The sequence below is a fragment of the Canis lupus genome, chromosome 4 (assembly GCF_011100685.1).
Source record: "Canis lupus familiaris isolate Mischka breed German Shepherd chromosome 4, alternate assembly UU_Cfam_GSD_1.0, whole genome shotgun sequence".
Taxonomy (NCBI): Eukaryota; Metazoa; Chordata; class Mammalia; order Carnivora; family Canidae; genus Canis; species Canis lupus.
The window spans coordinates 23,890,989-23,910,682 of record NC_049225.1 but is presented as its reverse complement, the minus strand read 5'-3'; the positions used below and the strand labels follow the sequence as shown (position 1 = coordinate 23,910,682).

The 19,694-nt window shown below is 35.8% G+C and overlaps 1 protein-coding gene across 11 annotated transcripts in view; it reads left to right on the top strand.

The window, feature by feature from the left end:
* Nucleotides 1-19,694, top strand: part of MICU1 (mitochondrial calcium uptake 1) — a 248,383-nt gene that overhangs the window by 65,329 nt on the left and 163,360 nt on the right. For 7 of the 11 annotated variants that reach the window (XM_038534288.1, XM_038534292.1, XM_038534291.1 and 4 more), the window contains one exon: nucleotides 9,602-9,776. The exons of the other annotated variants lie outside the window; for them this stretch is intronic. In XM_038534288.1, coding sequence (XP_038390216.1) covers nucleotides 9,602-9,776 — 175 coding nt within the window. The remainder of the gene's footprint in view (nucleotides 1-9,601; nucleotides 9,777-19,694) is intronic. 11 annotated transcript variants of the gene reach the window in all.

The window sequence follows — 19,694 nt, the reverse complement described above, 5'->3', positions numbered from 1 at the left end:
CCAGATATAGTACCTTTGGTTGGCAGTTTTTTCTTTCAGCACTTTCCATATTTCATCCTATTTCTTTATGGCCTATAAGGTCTCAGAGTTTTATGGGATCCCCTTGTACATGATGAGTCACTTTTCCCCTGCTACTTTAAAAATTCTCCCTTAGTCTTTGACTTTTTGGCAATTTGATTATAATGTGTCTTGCTGTGGATTTCTTTGGGTTCCTCATCTTGGAAGTCTGTTGAGCTTCTTCAGTCTGGAAGTCCATTAACTTTCCCAAATCTGAGTTTTCAGGTGTTCAAGGTTTTTTTTTTTTTTTGCCATATTTTCTTTCAATGAACTTTTTTTTAACCTCTTTCTTTCTCTTCCTTCTCCTTCATGTATGCATTGGTTTTCTTGACCTTATTCTGTAAGTCTCTTAGGCTTCTTTTGTGTTTTGTTCCTCTGACTGGATAATACCAAATGATCTGTCTTTGAGTTTACCTTTGAGTTTATCTTCTGCTTGATTGAGTCTACTTTTGAGCCACCCTAGTGAATTTTTCGATTCTGTAATTGCACTCATCAGCTTCAGAATTTGCTTTTTTTAATCTCTCTGGATAGTAATTTTTTAATGCAGTGTTTTCTTGAGCTTAGAGATCATCTTTATTTTGGGTATTTTGAATTCTTTTTCAAGTAATAAATATTTCTGTTTCTTTAGGTTCAGTTTCCAGAGATTTATATTGCTCCTCTGGGCCACATTTCTGTTTCTTCACGCATCTTGCAACTTTGTGTTAAGATTCACATTTTTGAAGAATCAATCACATATCTTGATTTTTATAGATTAGCTTCATACAGAGGAAGACCCTCAGTAATCACCCCAGTTACAGATTATGGTGCCTCTAAAACTTTTGGGAAAGGATACAGCTCCTCTAGGTCTGCGTGGGCAGTTTCTCAGTTGGAGAAGCTTTTGCAGGTTTCTTATTCAAGAGCTTTTGAGATCTTGCTCCCTCTGGTGTTTATCTGCAGCACTGCAAGTTCTCTGTGCTTAGCAGCCAGCCACCTACTCCTCTCATCAGCCGCCAGGCATCCAAAGTTGGCCAGCTCCCCATTACCACCCCAGGTCAGGCGAGGTGCATGCCAGTATTTCAGGCAGTCTTCTGAAAAAACTAGAATGCCAGGCACACCTTCCACTTTTTTCCCTCCCTCCTGAGGGAGAAGACTTGTTTTGTCCCTTCCCCTAATTGTGCTAAGCTGTGCCAACTCTGCAACTCTAAGCTGTGCAGATCACCTCCCACTTTTCTTTTTTCTTATCTACCCTCAGGAATGCAAAAATGCCATCTTCCATCAGCACTCCAAGTGAGGTGAACAGAAACCAGTCCCTAGGGCTGGAATGTTGAACACCCTTTCATTCTCGTTCCTCCCTGGAGTGAGAAACTGTGAGCTGGGGCATTCTCTCCTGGTACTGAGCTGTGACTGCTTGGGGGAGGGACTGACATGGGTAGAGTGAAATTGCTTCTCTTACCCATTTCCATGTGTCTGTTTTTGGCATCATGTTTTCCTGGTGCATTACAGCTTCTTAGCCAGATTTTGGGAATCTCCTAAAGGTATTTTGATCTGTACATTGTTGCTAAATCAGTGTTTCTGTGGTAGACAAAGCCTGGGACTTCCTATTCCGCCATCTTGCTGACATCTATCCATGACTTTATTACATATTTTTCATTGTGTAGGTTAACTTTTTGAGTGTCTGGATTTTTTTGTTTTCCTTAAAAGTATATTGATTTTTGTACTGACAGGTAGTTAACTTATTGGAGAATCTATTTGATCAGCTGGAACTTGTTTTTAAACTTTTTTTTTCCCCCAGCATGGTTTAGATAGAGTATCCTTTGCTCTAGGGCTAAGTCAGCCCTACTAATAAGACAGGACCCATCTGTTGTGTTTACTAAATGCCTTGAGTGTTCAATGATTTGTCACAGCTTGAACACTCCTGCTTGTGAATGCTAGAAATTATTTGGCCTATAGCTCTTTGGTAATTGTTTCTTGTCTAATATTGGATACTTTAATCCTAAGAGTGTACTGTTTAATATTAACAAGGGAGGCTCCATTAGGTTCATGGAACTTTTTCTTCCTGTATTTCCTCCTCTCTGGTCCTCTTGCCCACCAATTCCAGTCACCTCAGCCTCTCCAAACTATGGCCTCAACTTAGCATGGTCACTCTTATATTGCTTGGGATCCTGTTCCTGATCTGGAAAATGTCTCCAAGTAGAACTTCAGGACAACTATAGACCTACTTTTTTTTTCAGACAGTTGCTGTCTATTGTTCAGTATCTTAAAATGTTTTATATATTTTGTTAGATTTTCTGTATTTTTCCCCACTCTAGGAAGGCAAATCTAAGTGTAGTTACTCCATTGGGGTTGAAAGCAGAAGTCTTCTTTCTGTACATCATTATATGTCATCGGTTCTATAATGTTTAAATCACTGTATTATTATATCATTACCACAGTGGAGTCAACTATCAGGAATAAAATAGGGAAAAGACAAAGTGACTCTTGGTAGTGTGCAATTCTTAAGATGTTAAAAGTTGCAGGGGTATAATAGGGTGTAACTTGCCTACTACATATGAGCAGCATTCAGAGTATCATGGGATATCAGCCTGTATGTTTTTCAGAAGAAATTATGAATGCCATTCAATTAATTGGACTGAATAAAGCAGTGTGGTTAGGAGGGTTTCTGGTATACCAAATGATATTGAATGTCTGTAGATTTTCTTTTTTAGAACCTAAGGTTTTTGAGAAATCAGGTTAGAGTCACTCTTTCCAGGAGGCTTTTCCTGAACCTATTCTTTGTCCTTATATATTCTTTATCAGTTGGCTTATCTGTTTTCCCTATTTACTGTGACTTTCTTGATGACAGAGACAGTCTTACTATATTTATCTTAGCAACTAGTGTAGCTCCCACAGCATTTGATTGAAGAAATCTTTTCTTTGTGAATAAATACTTTAGGTCTTCACTTTATCAGCCCATCATCATTTGATTCCACAAACTCTTCAGAAGGAAATAAAACAGGGAAATGATCCAGCCTTGATCAGTTGGGGTCAAGGTTGAAAGGAAATTTGAACTGTGGTCAAAAGATTGATTTTGAACCAGGTGGGAAAACCTATAGTGAGTTAGTTTCTTGTTGCTTTTAAAAAATTTGTTTATTTTGGGATACCTGGGTGGGTCAGCGGTTGGGCGTCTGCCTTCGTCTCAGGGCGTGATCCTGGGGTTCTGGGATTGAGTCCTGTAGTGGGCTCCCTGCAAGGAGCCTGCTTCTCCCTCTGCTTATGTCTCTGCCATCTCTCTGTGTCGCTCATGAATAAATAAATAAAATATTTTTAAAAAATTGTTTAGTTTTAGGATTTAACCTTTTTAAAAAGTTATTTTTCTTACTTATAAATTCAAATACTGTTTTGCCTTTGTTAACATGCATAAAATACTATTTATAAGTAAGTGAAATAACTATTGGTTTTTATATTCTTTAAATAGTTACGTAAAAGGAATGCATTAAGAATTTTCTCATATTGTATTTTAATCCCAGCATATATTTTTCCAATCCCTTTCTGGTCAATATAGATAAGGATTTCCATTTTTGTTCCATAATCAGCCATAGCCACATTGCCTACTTTCTCTGTATAAGGCACTGGGTTGGGAACTCTGGATGATTGGAAGAGTAGTGTCCAATCTTTCTCCCTTTTTTTTTTTTAAGTTTTAATTATTATTCCAGTATAATTTATGTACAGTGTTTACATACACATTAGTTTCATGTGTACAATATAGTGATTCAACAATTCTATATGTTACTCAGTGCTCATCACATTGTGCTCACTTCAACAGCACTTGCACTCAGTGCTTATCACAATAAGTATACTCTTAATCCCCTTTATCTCATGTTACTCATCTGCCCACTCCCCTCCCCTCTGGCAGCCATTAGTTTGTTCTTTGTATTTAAGAGTCTTTTTTTTTCTTTTGTTCATTTGTTTTGTTTCTTAAATTCCCCATATGAGTGAAATAATATGGCATTTGTCTTTTTCTGACTGATTTATTTTACTTAGCATTTTACCCTTTATACCCTCTAGATTGATCCATATTGTTGTAAATGGCGAGATTTCATTCTTTTGTATTGCGGAGGAATATTCCATTGTATGTGTATACACACATCTTCTTTATCCATTCATCTATTGATGGACAGTTGGGTTTCTTCCATATTTTGTCTATTGCAAATGATGCTGCAATAAACATAGGGGTGCATCTATTATTTTAATTAGTATTTTCATATTCTTTGTGTAAACACCCAGTGGTGGACTTACTGGATCATATGGTAATGTTAGTTTTAACTTTTTGAGCAACCTCTATACTGTTTCCACAGTGGCTGTACCAGTTTGCATTTCTAGCAGTGCACAAAGTTTCATTTTTCTACACATCCTTACCATCATGTGTTGTTTTTTGTGGTTTTGGTTTTAGCCATTCTAATGGGTGTGAGGTGATACCTCATTGTGGTTTCGATTTGCATTTCCCTAATGATTAGAGATGTTGAGCATCTTTTCATGTGACTCTTGGTTATCTGGATGTCTTCTTTGGAGAAAGGTCTGTTCATGTCTTCTGCCCATTTTTAAAATGGATTATTTGTGTTTTGGGTGTTGAGTTGTATAAGTTCTTTTCTATTTTGGATACTAACCTCTTATCATATATATCATTTGCAAATATCTTCTCCCATTCAGTAGATTGTCTTCTTGTTTTATTGATTGTTTCCTTTGGTGGGCAGAAGCTTTTTATTTTGATGCAGTGCCAGTAGTTGTTGTTTTTTTGTTTGTTTTAATTTCCCTTGCCTCCAGAGACATATCTAGAAACTTTTGCTACAGGTCTCACATTTAGGTCTCTGATCCATTTGGAGTTTATTTTTTTGTATAGTGTAAGTACTTTGGTTTCATTCTTTTCCATGGAGCTGTCTTGTTTTCCCAACACCTTTTGTTGAAAAGACTCTTTCCCATTGCATATTCTTTCCTCTGTTGTAAATTAATTGGCCATATAATTATGGGTTTATTTCTGGGCTCTTTGTTCTGTTGATATATGTGTCTGTTTTTGTGTCAGGACCATAGTGTTTTGATTGCTACAACGTTGTAGTATGTCTTTTTTTCTTACTATGGAGTCCCACATGAGGCTTGAACTCATGACCCTGAGATCAAGACTGAGCTGAGATCAAGAGTTCAATTTGAGGGTAGGAGTGGGGGGGAAAGAGTTGGACACTTAACTGAGTGAGCTTCCCAGGCGCCTATTGGTCCTGTAATGTATCTTGAAATCTGGGATTAGGATAAATAACTCCAGTTCTCTTCTTTTTCAAGATTGCTTTGGCTATTTGGGATGTTTTGTGGTTTCATACAGATTTTGGAATTATTTGTTCAAGTTCTGGGAAAAATACTGTTGGTATTTTGATAGGGATTGCATTAAATCTGTAGATTGTCCTGGGATGTATGGACATTTTAGCAATATTTGTTCTCCCCATCCATGAATATGGACTGTCTTTCCATTTGTTTGTTTCACATTCAGTTTCTTTCATCACTGTTTTATATTTTTCAAAGTACAGGTCTTTGACCTCATTGGTTAAATTTATTTCTAGGTGTTTTTTATTATGTTTGCTGCAGTGGTAAATGGGATCGTTTTCTTAATTTCTTTTTCTGCTACTTTATTATTAGTGTACAGAAATGCAACAGATTTTTATATATTGATTTTATATTCTGCAACCTTACTGAATTCATTTATCAGCTCTAGAAGTTTTTTGGTGGTCTTACGAGTTTTCTATATGTAATATATTATCTGCAAATAAGGTTTTAATCTGTTTGGATTCCTTTTATTTCTGTGATTGCTAGTAGCTAGGATTTCCAGTACTATGTTAAATAAAAATGATGAGAGTGGAATCCTTGTCTTTTTCCTAATCTTAGGGGAAAAGTTCCCACTATTTTACTATTTGGTATGATGATAGCTATGGGTTTTTCATATATGGCCTTAGAAATATGTTCCCTCTAAGCCTACTTTGTTGAGGGGTTTTATTATGGATTGATGTTGTGATTTGTCAAATGCTTATTCTGTATCTATTGAAATGATCATATGTTGTTGTTGTTGTTTTAAGGTTTTATTTATTTATTCATAAGAGACACAGAGAGAAGCAGGCTCCTCAAGGGGATCCTGATGCGGGACTTGATCCTGGAACTCCGGGATCATGCCCTGAGCCAAAGGCAGACACTCAACCTCTGAGCCACCTAGGTGTCCCAATTGTATGGTTTTTATTCTGTTTCTTGTTGATGTGATGTATCATGTTGATTTGCAAATATTGAAGTATCCTTGCATACTAGGAATAAATCCTGCTTGATCTTGGTGAATGAGTTTTTCAATGATTGTTGGATTCGGTTTGCTAATATTTTGTTGAGGATTTCTGTGTCTGTGTTCATTGAGATAATGGCCTTGAGTTTTCTTTGTAATGTCTTTATCTGGTTTTGTTATATTCTGGTAATGTCTGTCTCATAGAATGTATTTGGAAGTTTTCCTTTCTCTTCTATTTTTGGAATATTTTGAGAACAGGTTTTAAGTCTTCTTTAAATGTTTGATAGATTTTACCTGGCCTGCGAAGCCATCTGGTCCTGGACATTTGTTGGTTGGGAGTATTTTGATTTCTGATTCAATTTCATTGCTGGTAATTGGTCTGTTCAAGTTTTCTATTTTTTTCCTGATTCAGTTTGGGGAGGCTATATGTTTTTAGGAATTTATCCATTTCTTCTAGGTTATCCAATTTGTTGGCACATAATTTTTTATAATATTCCTGTATAATCCTTTGTATTTCTTTTTTTTAATCCTTTGTATTTCTGTGGCGTCAGTTGTTATTTCTCCGCTTTCATTTCTGATTGTGTTTCTTTGAGTTCTCTTTCTCTCTCTTTTTGAGAAGTCTAGCTAAACGTTTATCAATTTTGTTGATCTTTTCAAAGAATCAGCTTCTGGTTTCATTGTTTTGTTTTTAGTTTCTATTTAGTGTATTTCTACTCTAGCTTTTATTATTTGCTTCTTCTGGATAGCCTGTCTCTTAATGATCTTAACCATGTTGAACAAGATGACATGCTGATATTTGACAGTTTTTGGTTTGTAAAAGGAACAGAGTCATTTGACTCTCTCTGATAGTTAGAAAGCAAGATTCTGGGAATACAAAAAATAACAAATTATATGATATGGTTTAGTCACTAAATCATGTAGCAATTTGAAAGAATAGAGGATGAAGAAATTAGGAAAAATCTTTGGAGAATACAGCGTCAGTTTCGGTCTCTAATCAGCTAGAGGGACCTCTGAACGTTTAGTTTTTTCTTGCTATTAATAATTGGGTTAACCTGGTAAGCCCTAGAATTTTTTAATGTTCATGTTTTTATTTGAATACCATTTTTTTTATTCTTTTGGTCCCACATTTATTCTTTCAATTTATTTTTTTGTATTTAAAAAAATAACAAAATGTATCATCCTAACCATTTTTAAGTGTACAGTTCAGTAGTGTTAAATATATTCACACTATTGTCAAACAGATCTTTAGAACTTTTTCATCTTGCAAAGCTAAAATTTTTTACTCATTAAATACCTCTGTTCCCCCTTGCAGCCCCGGGTTACCATCATTTTTTTTTCTGTCTCTGTGAAAATAGACTATGTTAGATACCTCATATACGTGGGATCATTCAGCGGCTTATTTCACTTAGCATAATGTTCTCAAGTGTCATCCATATTGTAGTATATGATATGACTTCTTTCCTTTTTAAGTTTTTTTTTTCAGAATTACTTAACAAATTGTTTTTGGCATACAAAAAGCTGTACATAACTAATGCAGACAACTTGAGGTGTTGGAGATAAGTATACATTTCTGATCCATCATTAACAATCTATGCCATAAACCTGTCCATCACCTTAGAAGTTTTTTCCGACCCTCTCATATGTCATTATTATAAGTTGTTTTATTAATAAAATACTTAACATAAGATCTAACCCCTTAACTAATTTTTAAAAGATTTTATTTATTTGAGAGAGAAAACAGAGAGGGATTGGAGGGAAGAGCAGAGGGAGAGGGACAAGCAGACTATGAGCTGAGCATGGAGCCCAAAGTGGGGCTCAATCCCAGGACCCTGAGACTACTACCTGAGCTGAAATCAAAAGTGGATGCTTAATGCACTGAGCAACCGAGGTATCTCCTCCTTGTAAATTTTTAAGTATACAGTTCAGTTTTGTTAACTATAGGCACTATATGCAGTTCAGCAGACCTCTAGGACTTATTTACTTTATGTAATTGAAAATTTGTACCCTTTGACTAATATCTCCCCATTTCTCCTTGCCCCAGCCCTTGGAAAGTACCATTCTATTCTCTGCTTTTGTGGGTTTGAATATAATATAGTACTTGTTCTCTGTGTCTGGCTTATTTCACTTAGCATAGGTTCATCTGTGTTGTCATAAATGGCAAGATTTCCTTCCTTTTTTTAATGCTGAAGAGTATTCCATTTTGCATGCAAATGTATGTCTGTGCCACACACATTTTAATTATTTGTTGACTGATAGGCATTTACGTTGTTTCCCTGCCTTGGCCATGGTGAATAATGCTGCAGTGGACATGGGAATATAGATATCTCCTTGAGATCCTGATTTCAGTTCCTTTGGATATATCCAAAGTGGGATTGCCGAATCATATTGCACTTCTGTTGTTAGTTTTTTTGAGGATCTTCCATCCTGTTTTCCAAGGTGGCTGTTTCAATTTACATTTCCCCCACCAGTGTACCGGGGATCCCTTTTCTCCACATCCTCACCAACACTTGTAATCTTTTTTTTTTTTTTTTTTTTTTTTTTTATTAAAGCTGTCCTACCAGATGTAAGGCGATATCCCATGGCAGTTTTAGTTTGCCTTTCCCTGATGATTACTGATGTTGAGCATATTTTCATATATATGTTGGCTATGTATTTTTTGAGAAATGTTTGTTCACTTCTTTTGCCCATTTTTAAATCAGGTTATTTGAGTTTTGTTTGTTTGTTTTGCTATAATGTTCTAGGAGTTCTCTATGTGTTTTTTTTTCTTTATGTGTTTTGAATGTCAGCCCTTTGTTAAATATATGGTTTGCAAATATTTTCTCCCTTTCCATAGGTTGCTCTTTTATTTTATTCTTTCGCTGTCCTGAAGCTTTTTAGTTTTGTGTAATCCTGCTTGTCTCTTTTTTTCTTTTGTTGCCTGTGCTTTTAGTATCAGATCCTTTATTTTTAAGGCTGAATATTATTCTGTTGTATGTATATACCACATTATCTTTATTCACTCATTTATCGGTGGACATCTCAGTTGCTTCAAACATTTTAGCTATTGTGAGTAATGCTGCTGTTAATATGAATGTACAAAAATCTCTTCATGACTCTACTTTCAATTCTTTTGGATATAACCAGAAATGGGATTGCTTGGATTATATGATAGTTGTATTTTTAACTTTTTGAGGAACCTCTTCATGTAGAAGTTTTCACAAATTATCATTGCTGTTACTTCTACTAAACTATATGAAAATCTTATTTCTTGAATAATGCAATTTTTTTTTTTTAAATATCCAGGGCCCTTGCAGAATCTCCACCATCTGTAAACAACCTAAAGAATGAACTTGGTGATAAAGGGAAGAATAAAGATGAAGGGGAAGTTTGTAACCATGAAAAAAAGGCTGCAGGTGTTTGTCTTGAGCCTCATCAGGAAGAGAAAAAGAAGAAACGTTCTGGATTCAGAGACAGAAAAGTATGGAACACAATCTTATAAATTAATCAGAACTCTTTAAATTTTTTTAATTTATTTATGATAGTCACACAGAGAGAGAGAGAGGGGCAGAGACACAGGCAGAGGGAGAAGCAGGCTCCATGCACCGGGAGCCGGAGGTGGGATTCGATCCCGGGTCTCCAGGATCGTGCCCTGGGCCAAAGGCAGGCGCTAAACTGCTGCGCCACCCAGGGATCCCCAGAACTCTTTTTAATTCTAAATTAGAATAATGTGGTTGGGTCTCTTTTATCATTTATTTCAGATGATTCATATTCTCCTTGCAGATACCACCTCTCTGCTATTTTCTATCATGTTCTAAGGCAAATGTACTCTTGGAATGTGAAGTTAATGGAGCTAGTGAAGATCTAGATTGGTAATCAGGATTTGCATATATTTTCTTCCCTCTTTTAATGCAACTACTTTAGTTGATTCTTGCTTTCCAGACCTTTCTGATGCTAGATGTTCTTGGGTATTTTGAATCTTTGGTACAACTGATTTATGATGCCAAGTTGTAAAGGCAGAATAACATCTCTTTGGAAATATACAAATATTTCCAAAAATTCAACTAATTTTGATAATAGAAGCTTTGAATGACCTCAACATTTTATATCTTTAATACAATCTGCTTTTTATAGAGGTCTGCCTCAGAAAAATTTCAATTCCAGTGTAGTAATGCTTATGATGATGAGCATTTGAATTCAGGAGACATGAGTGATGAAAAGTCAAAAGGATGAATTTCTTAGACATTTTGCAGGTTAATGTTCAAGTTTAGGGAATTGACTTCATTTGCTAAAATGTAGCTAATTGCAACATGATAATTTGAGTTATTTCTGTGTTGTGTGTTCGTATGGTGTATATTTGCAAGAAGAGTTCCTTTGAGAAATTTGGATCATTTTTTTGTTTGGATCAAGTTATCAAATATGTCTTTTTATTTCTTAATTCCATTTCTAGTTGAGGTAAATTTGAACAAAAATTATATATTACAAGTTAATTGTCAACTATCCTGGTATTTCCACAATGATACATTTATTTAATCTTTTGCCCTGAGTGATTTTGAGTAAAATTCCAATTTATCTGGTACCAGCACTTTCATTTTTAGTCAAACTTTCCATTTTACAAAATAGAGATAAAATTGCCCAAATAAGCATTTATTTTTGAACTTTCCATTTTCTTCTCCTGCTTCCTGCTTAGCAGTGACTATATATCATACTTCCCAGAAAGAAATGAAAGCCTGATAAGTGTAATTTACTTAATTTGTAACTCCCATGGCTATAAAACCTTTCTAACCTATTTCTGAAATCATTCTTCTTTCATTAAAGTCTCAGTAGGAGACCGGTGTTTTTTCTATTCAAGGATAATTGTTCCACATGTCATCCTGTTTCCCAACAACCTGTTTCAACACTTATTTTTTCCTCTGTCCAATTTCCTCAGTTGCTCTTTGCTTTTTCACCGATTATATAGTATACATAGACATGTTAAGGATCTTTCCATCTTTAATAAAATAATAAATTGCATTTTTTAGCATGTGTTGTTTTCTCTTGTTTTTTTTTTTTATTTTTTTTTTATTTTATTTTGGTTTGTTTTGGTTTGGCTTTTGGGTTTTTTTGTTTGCTTGGTTTTTGCCATTCATTCTTTCCCTGCTATACCAAGCTGCTCCAGTCTCTACAGGCTATCTTTGACATCCTCACCTCGCACTTAAACTCTTTGGCTTTGTCCTTTTATGTTGTCTTGATTTTTGTGTAATATTTCAAATATTCAGGAAGAAAAAAATAGACTACTATAATGAACATACATGTATCTGACATTGATTTTTGTCAGGTTTTAACATTTGACTATATTTGCTTCAGTTTTTTTTTCTATAAAGATTTTATTTATTCATGAGAGACACATAGAGGCAGAGACATAGGTAGAGGGAGAGGCAGGCTCCCTGTGGGGACCTTGATGTGGAACTTGATTCCAGGACCCCAGGATCACGACTTGAACCAAAGGCAGATGTTCAACCACTGAGCCACCTATGTGCCCCACTTCAGTTTTTTTTAAAGAAACAAAATGAATTTATAAAGTACGTTGCTGTATACTTTCCCAAATCCTATTTTTTTCTCTTTTTCGGAGGTAGACCATTGTCTTTAATTTGTAATTTATTAATGCTATGCATAGCCTGGTTCTTTTGTGTGTTTTATTTTTAATTTAAAAAAAATTCTCAGGTGCAAAGAGTTAGGACAGTCCTATCACTCAGTTTATGTTATACTATCATTGTATATACTTCTATCTTTTATTTAATATTTATATTCTTTTATCTTTTTTCACTTGAGTTATTTTTAATTTTTTAATTTTTAATTTTATTATCTCCTCTGGCACATCAAGTCCTGAATTCTAAAAAAGTCTTACACACTGCTTCAGTATTGAAGCAGAATTCATGGCCATTTCTTTTCTCTTGGAACTCTTCTTAAATGTATCTTGGATCTCACAATCTGTACTGTTTATCTTGTAACTGTTCTTTTATATTTTTTTCATTAGTTCTTCCCCTACTTTCCTGGGGTCTCTTCCTTTTCTTCCCCTCTTTTTTTTTTTTTTTTTTGTGTGTGTGTGTGTGTGGTGATAAAGTAGTTAAAACATCACATTTATCATGTTAACCATCTTTAAAGTATACATTTAATCACAGAGTGTCACCACCCATCATTTCCATAATTGTTTTCATGTTATAAAACTGAAAATCTGTACCCATTAAATAACTCTTTACTACCCCTTCCCCCAGCCCCTAGCAACCACCATTCTGCTTTCTCTCTGAATTTGAATACTAAAAGAACCTCATACAAGTGGAATCATACAGTATTTGTATTTTTGTGTTTGGCTTATTGTACTTTGTGTAATGTCTTCAGGGTTCGTCATATTTTAGCATATGTTGGAATTTCCTTATTTTGAGGGATATTCCAGGGTACATATATATCACGTTTTGTTCTTGCACTTACCCTCTAATGGATACTTGAGTTGCTTCCACATTGTAGCAGTTGTGAAAAATGATACTGTGATCATAGGTAAACAAATATCTATTGAAGACCTTGCTTTCTGTTCTTTTGGGTATGTACCCAGAAGTGAAATTGCTAGATCATATGCTAATCCTATTTTTAATTTTCTTATGGAACCTCCATACTGTTTTTCACAGTAATATACCATTTTACATTTCCACCAGCAAGGGTTCTACTTTTTCATATCTTTGCCAGTGCTTGCTATGTTCTATTCTTATATTAGCCATCCTAACAGATGTGAAGTGATATCTCAGTATAGTTTTCATTTGCATTTCTGTAATGATCAGTGTGATGTTGAACAACTTTGCATGTGCCTAGTAGTCATATTTCTTCCTTGGAGAAATATTTGTTTACATCCTTTGCCAGTTTTTTAACTCTGTTATCGTATTTTTTTAATTATTAAGTTTTAGGAGTTCTCTGTATAATCTATTTGTTAACTCCATAACAGATATATCATGTGCAATTATTTCATCTCATTATATAATTGCCTTTTTACTCTATTGACATTATCTTTTGATGCACACAATTTTTAAAATTTCATGAAATGCACTTTGTCTTTTTTTTTCTTTGTTGCTTGTGCCTCCAGTGTCATACCCAAGAAATCATTGCCAAATCTAATGTGAAGATTTCCATCTATGTTTTCTTCCATAAGTAATATAGTTTTAGGTCTTCTATTTTGGTCTTTGATCCATTTCAAGTTAATTTGTTTTAAAGATTTATTTATTTATTTTAGAGAGAGAGAGCGGGTCAGCACATGAGAGTAGGAAGGGAGAGGTATGGGGAAGAGAGAAGAACAAGCAGACTCCACACTGAGCGCAGAGACAGTCGCAGGGATTAGTACCATATTCCATGAGATCACGACCACAAGTTGGATGCTTAACCAACTGAGCTATCCAGGCACCCCTCAAGTTAATTTCTTAATATGGAGTTAGATAAGGGTTCAGCTTCATTCTTTGGCATGTGGATACCAATATTCCCAGCACTGTTTGTTGAAAAAACTATTCTTTTTCCATTAAATGGTTGTGGCTCCCTTGTCAAAAATCAGTGACCATGTATGTAAGGGTTTATTTCTAGCTCTATATTCTATTACAAATGGTCTATATGTTCTTTTGATGACTAGTTTTGTAGTATGTTTTAAATCAGGATGTAGTAGTCCTCCAACTTTGTTATTTTTTTTCAAAATTTGTTTTGGGACACCTGGGTGGCTCAGTCAGTTAGTCTGCCTTTGACTCAGGACATGATCCCAGGGTCCTGGAATCCAGTTCCACATCAAGCTCCCTGCTCTGGGATGTCTGCTTTTCCCTCTGCCCTTCTCACCTGCTCATGATCTCTCTCTCTCTCTCTCTCTCTCTCAAATAAATAAATAAAATCTTAAAAAAAATTTTGTTTTGGAGTCCTGAGAGATTCCATGACACGTATTAGTTGTTTCCATATCTTGGCTATTGTGAATAATGCTGTAATGAACATGGTAGTATAGATATTTCTTCAAGATATTGATTTTATTTTCTTTGAATATATACCCAAAAGTGAGATTTCTGGAAGATGTGGTAGTTCTATTTTTAATGTCTTAAGGAACTTCCATACTACTTTCCATAGACGCTGAACCAATTTACATGTCCACCAACAGTGCAAAAAGGATCCCTTTTCTCCATATCCTCACCTACGCTTGTTATCTTTACTCTCTTTTTAATTAAATATTGTATTTATTTATTGGAGAGGGGGCACTGAGAGGGTGGGTGGGCAGGGATCCCAACATGGGACTCAGTTTTAGGACTCCAGGATCATGACTTGAGCTGAAGGCAGATGCTTAACACACTGAGCCACCCAGGTCCTCTTTTCTCTCTCTTTTTTTAAACTTTTTTTTTTTTTAAAGATGTATGTATGTATGTATTTATTTTTAAAGATTTTATTTATTTATTCATGAGAGACAGAGAGAGAGAGGCAGAGACACAGGCAGCAGGAGAAGCAGGTTCCATGCAAGGAGCCGGATGCGGGACTTGATCCCGGGACTCCAGGACCATGCCCTGGGCCGACGGCAGGCGCCAAACCGCTGAGCCACCCGGGGATCCCAATGTATTTATTTATTTGAGAGAGAGAGAGTATGTGTGTGTGCATGTGCGCAGAGGGAGAAAATCTTCAGGCAGACTCCCCGCTGGATATGAAGCCTGATGCAGGACTTGATCTCACAACCCTAAGATCATGACCTGAGCTGAAACCAAGAGTCAGAGGCCCAGTCAACTGAACCACCCAGGCACCCATCTTTTCTCTTTTTTTTTTTTTTAATTTTTTAAAAAAATTTTATTTATTTATGATAGTCACAGAGAGAGAGAGAGAGAGAGGCAGAGACACAGGCAGAGGGAGAAGCAGGCTCCATGCACCGGGAGCCCGACGTGGGATTCGATCCTGGGTCTCCAGGATCGTGCCCTGGGCCAAAGGCAGGCGCCAAACCGCTGCGCCACCCAGGGATCCCTTCTCTTTTTGATCCTAACTATCTAACAGGTGTGAGGTGATATTTCCATGTGGTTTTGATTTACATTTTCCTTTTTTTTTTTTTTTTTAAGATTTTATTTATTCATAGAGACAGAGGGAGAGAGGGGCAGAGACACAGGCAGAGGGAGAAGCAGGCTCCATACAGGAAGCCTGACGTGGGACTCTATCAGGGATCTCCAGGATCACATCCCAGGCTGCAGGCGGCGCTAAACCGCTGCGCCACCAGGGTTGCCCTGATTTACATTTTCCTGATGATTAGTGATGTTGAGCACCAAGCACCTTTTTATGTGTCCATTGATCATTTGGATGTCTTCCTTGGAAAAATGGCTTTTTAATTCAGTCTGCCCATTAAATTGAATTGGTTTTTGTAGGATTTTTTGTTTTCGTTTTCGCTTTTTTTTTCTTTTGGCTTTTAAAGTTTTTAATTCCACCTAATTAACATACAGTGTTATACTGATTTCAGGTATACAGTATAGTGATTCAACAGTTCCATATATCATCCAGTGCTCATCATCACACTTGCAGTCCTTAATCCCCATCGCCTGTTTAACCCATCTCCCCATTCCCTTCCTCTTTGGTAACCACCAGTTCTTTATACTTAAGAGTCTGAATTTTTTGTTTGGTTGATTTTTAAAGTAGACTCCTCACCCGGTATGGAGCCCAATGTGGGGCTTAACCTCACAAGATTGAGACCTGAGCTGAGATCAAGACTCAGACACTTAACCAACTGAGCTACTCAGGTGCCCTAAATATCTGTTTGTTTGTTTGTTTGTTTTTTAAGATTGTATTTATTTATTCATGAAAGACACACACACACACACACAGAGGCAGAGACATAGGCAGAGGGAGAAGCAGGCTTCATGCAGGGAGCCTGATGTGGGACTCGATCCTGGGTCTCCAGGATCACACCCTGGGCTGAAGGCAGGCGCTAAACTGCTGAGCCACCCAGGGATTCCCTAAATGTCTGGTTTTTGTCTTTATTTCCTTTGCTATTTTTTTGTTTCTTATATTCCACACATAAGCGAAATCATATGGTGTTTGTCTTTTTCTGACTTATTTTCATTTAACATTTTACCCTTTAGAACCATCCATGTTATATATATACTACCTCCTTTTTACCTTTTTGTCTATTAATGGACATCTGGGTTCCTTCCATATTTTGGCTTTTGCAAATAATGCTGCAATAAATAGGGGTATATATCTTTTCAAATTAGTGTTTTTGTTTCTTTGGGTAAATACTCAGTAATGGAATTACTGGATCATATGGCAGTTCTGTTTTTAAGTTTTTGAGGAATCTCCATACTGTTTTCCATAGTGGGTGCACCAGTTTGCATTCCTACCATCAGTGCACAAAGGTACCCTTTTGTCCACATCCTCGTAAACACTTGTTTCTTCTATTGTTAATTTTAGCTATTCTGACAAGTGTGAAGTGATACCTCATTCTGGTTCTGATTTTCATTTTCCTGATTAGTGGTGTTGAGCACTTTTTGCTGAACCTGTTGGTCATCTGTATGTCTTCTTTGAAAAAAATATCTATTCAGATCATCTGCCCACTTTAAAATCAGATTTTTTTTTATTGTATGAATTCCTTGAATTTGACAAAATACAACATCTTTTTTTTTTTTGTGCTAAAGACCTGAATGAATTGGGTATAGAAGAAACATACTTCAACTTAAGAAAGGCGCTATATAACAAACCTACAGCTAACATCATACTGAACACTGAAAGGTTGAAGTCTTTTCTTCTGTAATGAGAAAGAAGACAAGGATGCCCACTCTAAACACTTTTACTACATAGTACTGGAAGTTCCACCTAGAGCAGTTTGGAAAGACAAAGAAATATAAGGCATCCAAATAGGAAAGAAAGAAGGAAGATTGTTATTATCTGCCGATCATATGTTCATATATAACGATAATCCCAAAGACTCAATCAAAAAGCTGTTGGCGGGATCCCTGGGTGGCGCAGCGGTTTAGCGCCTGCCTTTGGCCCAGGGCGCGATCCTGGAGACCCGGATCGAATCCCACGTCGGGCTCCCGGTGCATGGAGCCTGCTTCTCCCTCTGCCTATGTCTCTGCCTCTCTCTCTCTCTCTCTGTGTGACTATCATAAATAAATAAAAATTAAAAAAAAAAAGCTGTTGGAACTGATCAACAAATTAGCTAAGTGGCAGGATATAAAATCAACATACAAAAAAAAAAAGATTGTTTTTATACACTAACAATGAATTATCTGAAAAAGAAATAAAGATAATTATTCTATTCACAGTAGCATCAAGAACAACAAAATACACAGGAATAAATTTAACCAAGGTAATGAAACATTTATACAATGAAAACTACAAGTCTTTGATGAAAGAAATATAAGACACACGCAAATGAAAAGATATCCTGGGTTCATGGATTAGAGCAATAAATGACATTTAAATGTTTTTACTACCCAAAGCTATCTGTATGTACATTCAATACAATACCTGTAAAAATTCTATTCACATTTTTAACAGGAAAGGAATCCTAAAATTTGTATGGAACTACAAAAGAACCTGAGAAAAAAGAGCTAAGCTGGAAGCATCCCACTTCCTGATATCAAACTACATAGCTGTATTAAAACAGTGTATTCTGCATAAAAATTGACCAGTGGCACAGAATGGAGATCCCAGAAATAAACCACCACCTATGCAGTCAATTAATATTGGACAAGGGAGCCAGGAATACTCTATGGTCAAAGGACAGTCTCTTCAACAAATGGTGTTGGAAAACTATAAGCACATTCAGAAAATGAAATTGAACCCTTATTGAAATCATTCACCACAATTAACCCGAAGGAATTAAATTCTTTAACGTGAGACCTAAAACAATCAAGTTTATAGACCTTTCCGTAGAAGGAAACTTGTAGAAGGAAACATAGTGGAAGCACTACTTATCTTTCATCTTCCAATGATCTTTTTGGTTATGATACCAAAAACACAAGCAACAAGGAAAAATCAACAAATGGGACTCTATCAAATTAAAAAGCTTCTGCACGACAAAGGAACTCATCAACTAAATGAAAGGATAACCTACAGAAAGTTATTTCCAAACCGTATATTGAGTAAGGAGTTAATACTCCTTTTCTTTCTTGATGAATCTAGCCAAACATCTATTTTATCTTTTCAAAAAACTAGCTCTTACTATCATTGGTCTTTTCTATTGTCTTTTAATCCCTATTTAATTTTCTTCCACGCTCATCTTTTTCTTGATTTTTAAATTTTTATTTTTATTTATTTGAGAGAGAGTGCAAGAGAGCATGAGTTGGAGGAGGGGTTGAGGGAGAACTAGACTCCCTGCTTTGCAGGGAGCCTACCTCAGAGTTTGATCCCAGGACCCTAGGATCATGACCTGAGCCAAAGGCAGAAACTTAACCAACTGAACCATCCAGGCGCCCTATTCCACTTTGTTTATTATCTCCTACTTTTAGCTGTGAGCTTAATTTGTTCTTTTTCTAGTTCCTTGAAGTGTAATGTAAATTGTTTATTTGAGATCTTTATTTTTTAAATATAGGTATTTATTGCTATGAATTTCCCTCTTAGAAATGATTTTTGCTATATTCTGTAAGACTTGATATGCTGTATTTCCATTTTTCTTTGTTTCATGATATTTTTAAATTTTTCTTTGTTGACCCATTGGTTTTTCAGGAACATGTTGTTTAATCTTCATGCATTTAAAAATTTTCCAGTATTCTTCTAGTAATTGATTTTTTAGTTACATAGCCTTATGGTCAGAAAATATGCTCATTATGATTTCAGTCTTCTTAAATTTATTATGACTTGTGGCCTAACACATGGTGTCTTCTGGAGAATGTTCCATGTGTGCTTGAGAATAATATGTATTCTGCTGCAATTGAATGGAATGTTCTGTAAATATCTTTTTAAAAATTCATTTTGTCTAACAGTTTTAAGTCCAGTGTTTCCTCATTTATTTTCTCTCAGGATGGTCTATTGTTCAAAGTGGGGTATTCAAATCCCCTACTGTTATTGTATTGCTATGTGTATTTCCCTTCTGTCACATTTACTATATATATTTAGGTTCTCCATGTCCCATACGTAACTAGTTAGAAATGTTATATTCTATTTATGAATTTACCTTTCATTGTTATGTTATTCTTTTCTTTGTCTCTTGTAATGGTCTTTGGCTTAAATTGTATTTTGTTTGGTAGTATAGCTATTCCTGCTTTCTTTGGCTTCGATTTTCATGAAATATCTTTTCCCATCAACTTTGTCTCAGCTTGTGTGTCTCCCAAAACCCGAAGTGAGCCTCTTGTTTTGTTTTTTTAAAGATTTTATCTATTTATCTGACAGAGAGCACAAGCAGGGGGAATGGTAGGCAGAGGGAGAGGGAGAAGCAGCCTCC